Here is a 6,240-nt window from a genome sequence, read left to right on the forward strand (position 1 = left end):
ATAGCAAAATTAAATATTAAATTAAAGAAAAAGCAATACATACATTACTTAATTAAAAAAAGGTACAATTTCAACGACCACTATGTGCCCAAACTTCTTCAACCATGTCGGTCAAGAGTTGAAGATGGGCTGCGCATGTTCTGCATGTAATCTCACATTGACTCCATACGGTAAACCTCGAATGACTGGCGGGGTTGCATGACCTGCGCTCAGTCCGGCTTCGTCGTTGGACCAATTGTCAACTCTTGGAACATCATCTTTAATAATCATGCTGTGCAAGATGATATGCGCGCACATGTCATTGGCGATATGACTCCTGTACCAGGAACGAGCCAAACCTTTCACTATTGTCCAACGCACTTGAAGCACACCGAATCCTCACTCCACGTCCTTCTGTACAGACACTTTCCATTGTCCAAAAAAAGCTCTATTCGGATCCGTTGGCCATGAGATCGTCTTCAGGAAAACTGGTCATCTCGGGTATATACCATCGGCTAAGTAATACCCATATGATGTTGTCGTCCGTTGGCAGTGAATTCGATAACCGGACCGTTGTCGTTGCATTGCTCGGTGAAGAGACTCGACGTGTTCAGCACGTTGATATCGTTGCTTGACCTGGCCATGCCTAAGTGAGCATGCCAGATCCAAAGACGGTGGTCAACGATGGCTTCAAGGATCATCGTCGGGTGGGTACCCTTATACCCACTGGTGAATTGGCCTATCCACGTTGTCGGGCAATTCTTCCACTCCCAGTGCATACAATCTATGCTCCCTAGCATTCCAGGAAAGTCGCGCACCCTCTTGTGCATCTCCATCAGGAACTGGCAATCAGCGGCATACGACTTGTACAAATATGTTGCGCTTAAGGTGTCAACCGCGCCCTCACAAAAATTTGCAAGAAACTCCCGCCCAGTATTATCCCCGGCGTGAAGATACTCGTCGAACATGTTCGCCGTGGTGCCGTAGCCCACTACTAGAAGTACTTGTTGCGTGCGTCCATCGTCTGAACAATGCAGAGAAACAGTTCTTGCCGCATCCTGAACCATTGGTGAAAAACCATAGGTCCCCGCGTCATCGGCGAAGTAGTCTTTAAACAGACGTTGATACGTTGATGAGCTACACCGCTCTCAGCGGACGGATGTTCGGTGGCGGATGGGCCTCGAGACCTGCTCTTCGGCCTACTCTTGCTCTTGTATTGCACGAATACTAGCTAGAATCTTGTCCCCTAAAACAAACATTATGCGCTCCATAGTTTGATTTCTATCCTCGCCGTGAAACATTTTGGAAGAGTGAGTGAGTGAGTGAGAGAGATTTGAGAGATGTTGTGTGTGAGTTGTGTGAGAAATGAGTGAAAATGAGGTGTATTTATATATTAAAAAAAAATTAAAAACACATCGCTTGTCCTCAACCGTCCTAGTCCGCGGTCCTAAAAATTGTATATTAAACTCGTGTTATTCCAAATATGTCTATATTTTGGACAAATAGAGTATGTACTAAATTTTGTAAATGTGCAAAAGACCCATTCACCAGTCCAATCCCTCGAGTGGTCTTTTCAAAACACGTACACCCCCTTCTCAAGGTAGTTGAGTTGTATTATTTTTTGGATTGTCCCAAGATAGTTGGGTCATTTACTTTTTTTGCTAAAAAGTCTATTTTCTCTCATACTTTACTCTCTCTTCATCTTTCTTACTTATCATCTATCTTACTTTACTCTCTGCACTCTAACCTTTACCATTTCAATTTCTTAAATCTCGTGCACAAAAGAAATGTTTCAATCACCTTGGGACGGATGGAGTATATATTTTTAGAAAACACTAAATAAACTACTTCATCCGTTCTATAAAAGTATGCACTCTAAAACTTTTTAGTGCCATAAAAGTATGCATTTTCTAATTTTAAAAACTTTTTTTTTCTATTAAGGTGAGATTCATTCTCAATTAATTATATTTTAATATATTTTTTATATCTCTTATTTTATTAGTTATGCATTAAAAATCATGTTCAACTAGAAGTGCGTAATGTCGTTGGAGAGGGTATAGCTAACTTCAAATTTTTTAAGAAATTACGAAATGTAAGAAAAGTACACGAAATGAAGAAGTTACGGAATTCAATGTATATTAAGTACACGAAATTTTTGGGCTTTGATTCTATCGTAATTTTGACAACCAATTTTTACCAATTTTAATTTTGAGATGAGAATTCAAAGATTGGGTTTTGACGAGTTCGAAGAAAAGCATTTTTGGCGTATTATTGAACATTTTTCTGCGGACAAATTTTGTCGTTCATTTAAAATCATGGTGCCAAGAACAACTTTTGCATTCAATTTAACAGTAAAAGAAGAGTAGTATGACTTTTTTTTTTAATAAATTAATACGAAGGAGGAAATTATAAATAAATTCTTAAGAAATGAGGAAATTATAACTAATTTCAAGAGGGCTCAAACTCGATACCTCATATACTAATGTCTAAGTTCTTTGCCACTAGGACAAAGGCTATGGACAAGAAGAGTAGTATGACTTGTTACCTCACGTTTTGTTTATATCCACTAAAAGAGCACTATTCAGCTAGGTAATTATATGATAAAATTATTGCCGAGTTAAAACTCGCATTATATAATTGATATACAATTGGTTAATAATGGGATACAAGCAAAATAAAATATAATAATGTAGAAGGAAAGATAGAGATGAAAAGAAAAATTAGTTAGAAACTAATCAGATAAAGGTCAAATCCTTAGCCTCTGTTTATCATAATTTATTAGGAAATATGATTAATATCGAATTAATTATTATAAAAAAATAGTTACAAGTATAAAATAATACTCTTCCCATCTCTTTATGCAATTATACTTTAATCACTTTTTATTTTTATAATTTTCTTTTATTTTACTAATTATGCATTAAAATATGTGTTTTACAAAAGTTCTTATATCTAAAAGAGTGAGAGAATAATATAAATCCTAATTTTTCATAACTACTCATCAACCATAATTTTAGGGCACATAGTTTACAAAAATCAGTCTGCATTGTTTTCAATCTATGACCCACTCTCATGCCATCAAAATATATTGAATCTTTTCGCTCGAAATCATTAATTTGATTAATAGGAAGTTGCTATTTGATATTGATATTGAAACATTGATTTATGGACTGTATCGTTCCCCAACTCTTCAAAAAAGATTTGTCTTTAATTCTTCATCATTTTCTTCCATGTCTTCCAGTCATTTTACTCGACCAAGAATGACGCACACTTTTTTTTTTCTTTTTCTTCTTTCAATTTTTATAATAACAAAGTAGAATAAAAAAATTGAATTTTTCTAATATTTTTTTAACATGACAAAATGAACTAAAATAAGACTACTTATTTTATTTTATTTTTACAAAAAATGAACATAAGAAAAGATACGTATTTCTCAATGTAAACATTGAAAAGCATATAGGTGTACAAACTATAGACGAAGTGTCTTTTGACTATGATACCACTTGATGTAATCCTCGCCGGTAGTGTACGAAAATAGAGATGCGCAACATAGGAACGCCACAGGAATGAGCATGAAGATAATGATAGAACTCGATAGGATGGATGAATGATGTCATAAATGGAATGGTGAATCATTTAATAAGTCATGAATGGGTAGAATGACGCCACAAACTAGGTGATGAACCATTTTTTAAGTTGATAAATTGAACCTTGACCACCATGCTTAAAGGAGACAAGACAAAGGGAGTTAAAACTCTAATTGATAATCAATCTCACTACCAAAAAAAAGTTGAAGTACTGACAGAATTACCAACGGTGACCTATCCGCCGGTAATTACGATGGCTTACCCACTGAAAATAGTGTTAATGACGGATTTGAAGGATTATCGAAGAAATTTTCGTAGTTCGAAGCTAAAAAATTAACGACATGTAAATTACTAATGAAATTTTTCGTCGATAAACAGTTGGTAACACAGTAAAGACATAAAATTTCTTCGGTAAATTCCGTCATGCAGTACATTGGCGCCCCATTCAAGTCGACGTCGAACCATGACCCAACTCAGTAGTTGTCAAACTTCCATAGGACAAGCTCAATCGGATGATGTTCCGGAGTTCAATGTCTACAATTCGTACTCCTCAGCTGAGACAGATAAATTATTCGAGATATGGGTTTCAGTTTCGGAAGAGGACAAAACCATGCCCAAGTGCCCCCCCCCCCCAACCTCCACCCCCTCCCCCGCCTCCTAATGTGAGTATTTTATTCAGATATTTATCCCACGTACTCAACACCACATTAGTTGAATGAATCCGCAGCAACAAGTTGTGTATTACTAGATGATTGAAGCCCTCCAATGTCAATTGGGTATACCGGTGCAGCCGCCGCAATAGTTTTCAAAATTTAAAATATATACTCCCTCCTCCCGCTAATAAATGTCCCAATTTTGACTAGTGAATTTTAAGAAATTGTTTGACTTTATAAAAGAAAATATGGAAAAAAAAATCAGAAGAACGTGAGTCCTACTTTTATATATTGATTTTTTAATAAAATGTGAGTGAAATGAATTAGTGAAATGTGGGGTGTACTTACCAAAAAGAGTAAAAGACGAACAGATGAAAAAGAAAAAAAAAGGATTTTTTCCATGACCAGAACATGGAAGGATACACGTTACACCATGATTTTGAATCAAAAGAGAGATTTTAAGAAATGACAGATCTTTTCACCCGATTATAACTGAGTCGGTTCTGGTGTATCGTAAGGGAATTGCCTTTTCTATTGATTCCTACGGATTGGATAAAACACAATTCTAGAATGAGGCTAGGGATGAATAGAAAAAAAGCATCTTTATTGGTTCTACCTCATATTTTTATGAACAAAATTAAATTATCTTTTATTAAGAGATGGAATGAAAAATAATTAAAAATAATGTAATTTTCATAAATATTAAGGGGCGAGATAGTTTTGGGTTCCTTGTTGTGGATGCTTTCATGCCCTCACATCACCCGTCCAATATTACATGTTCTAAATTTCTCAATATATGATACTCCCTCCGTTTTATTATAAGTAAGACATATTTCTTTTTAGGCTATACCAATGAAATAATCCCCACGTCCCAATAAATATGAAACATTTGGTTTCCAGCACGAGATTTTATGCAGTGTTGTTTTGTGAGTTAATGAAGAGAGAGTAAAGTAAGAGAGAGGAAAAAATATAGAGAGTGATGTTTCCATTTTAGGAAACGTTTCATTTTTAATGGGACAACCCAAAAAGGAAAACGTTGCATTTCTAATAGGACAGAAGGAGTATTTTCTTTTATGACAAAAAAAATATTCTATTTCTCTCTCATTTTATGAATTCTCATATTTTTTTCTTTCTATTTTTTTACTCTTATTTAATTGTCTCTTCATTTAACTACTACCAAACACTACTATCTAAAATATGCGTTCCAAAGAAAAGTATAATATGCAATGGGACGAAGAGAGTAAAATAATTGCATTCATGGAAAAAGGGTCTTTTCCCTTCGGACCCATGTTGCATTTATACCTAATTCTATTTCTTTATACCGACAAATTTATTAAAGAATAATATTTCCTCCGTCCTCTAAATTTTGTCACCATTTGACCCGCACGGATTTTAAGAAATGTAATAGAAAGTGAGTTGAAAAAATTAGTGGCACGTGAGTCCTATTTTTATATATTAATTTTAAAATAAATGTGCCTGGGAATGAGTTAGTGGAATGTAGGATCCACTACCACAAAAATGGTAAAAATAAAAGGTGACAAATTTTTAGGGACGGACGAAAAAATGATAGGTTATAAATTTTGAGGGACGGAGGGAGTAATAAGTAGTACTCCCTCCGTCCCGGCTAAGATGACACATTGCTTAGCCGGCACGGGATTTTAGGAGTTATTGGTTAAAGTGTTTAATTGGAGAGAGAGAAGGTGGGTGTAAGTATTAAAGTAGAGAGATAAAGAAAGATGAATATTTTAATAGGAGTGAGAAAAAGTGGTTGAGTGTATTAATTGGAGAGAGAAAGTTACCAAAAAAGGAAATGTGTCATCTTAGTTGGGACAAACTAAAAAGGAAAACGTGTCATCTTAAATGGGACGGAGGGAGTATCAAACTTTTGTACGGAAACCCCACATGGATATCGACCAATCGAGATTGCCATGCGTGATTGTTGATGTGTCCAAGAAATTAAATTTAAAAATAAAGGATTAAAAATAAAACACTCTAAGCTAAGATGTAGAACCATGTCACAC

The 6,240-nt window shown here is 35.2% G+C and overlaps 1 protein-coding gene across 1 annotated transcript; it reads right to left on the reverse strand.

Moving 5' to 3' along the window:
• Positions 1–494: 494 nt before the first annotated feature.
• LOC125220324 lies at positions 495–1,046 on the reverse strand. The gene has a single exon (XM_048122483.1). The coding sequence runs from the start codon at positions 1,044–1,046 to the stop codon at positions 495–497; it is 552 nt and encodes a 183-aa protein (XP_047978440.1).
• Between the last annotated feature and the right edge of the window lie 5,194 nt (positions 1,047–6,240).

The sequence above is a fragment of the Salvia hispanica genome, chromosome 4 (genome assembly GCF_023119035.1).
Source record: "Salvia hispanica cultivar TCC Black 2014 chromosome 4, UniMelb_Shisp_WGS_1.0, whole genome shotgun sequence".
In the NCBI taxonomy this organism is placed as follows: Eukaryota; Viridiplantae; Streptophyta; class Magnoliopsida; order Lamiales; family Lamiaceae; genus Salvia; species Salvia hispanica.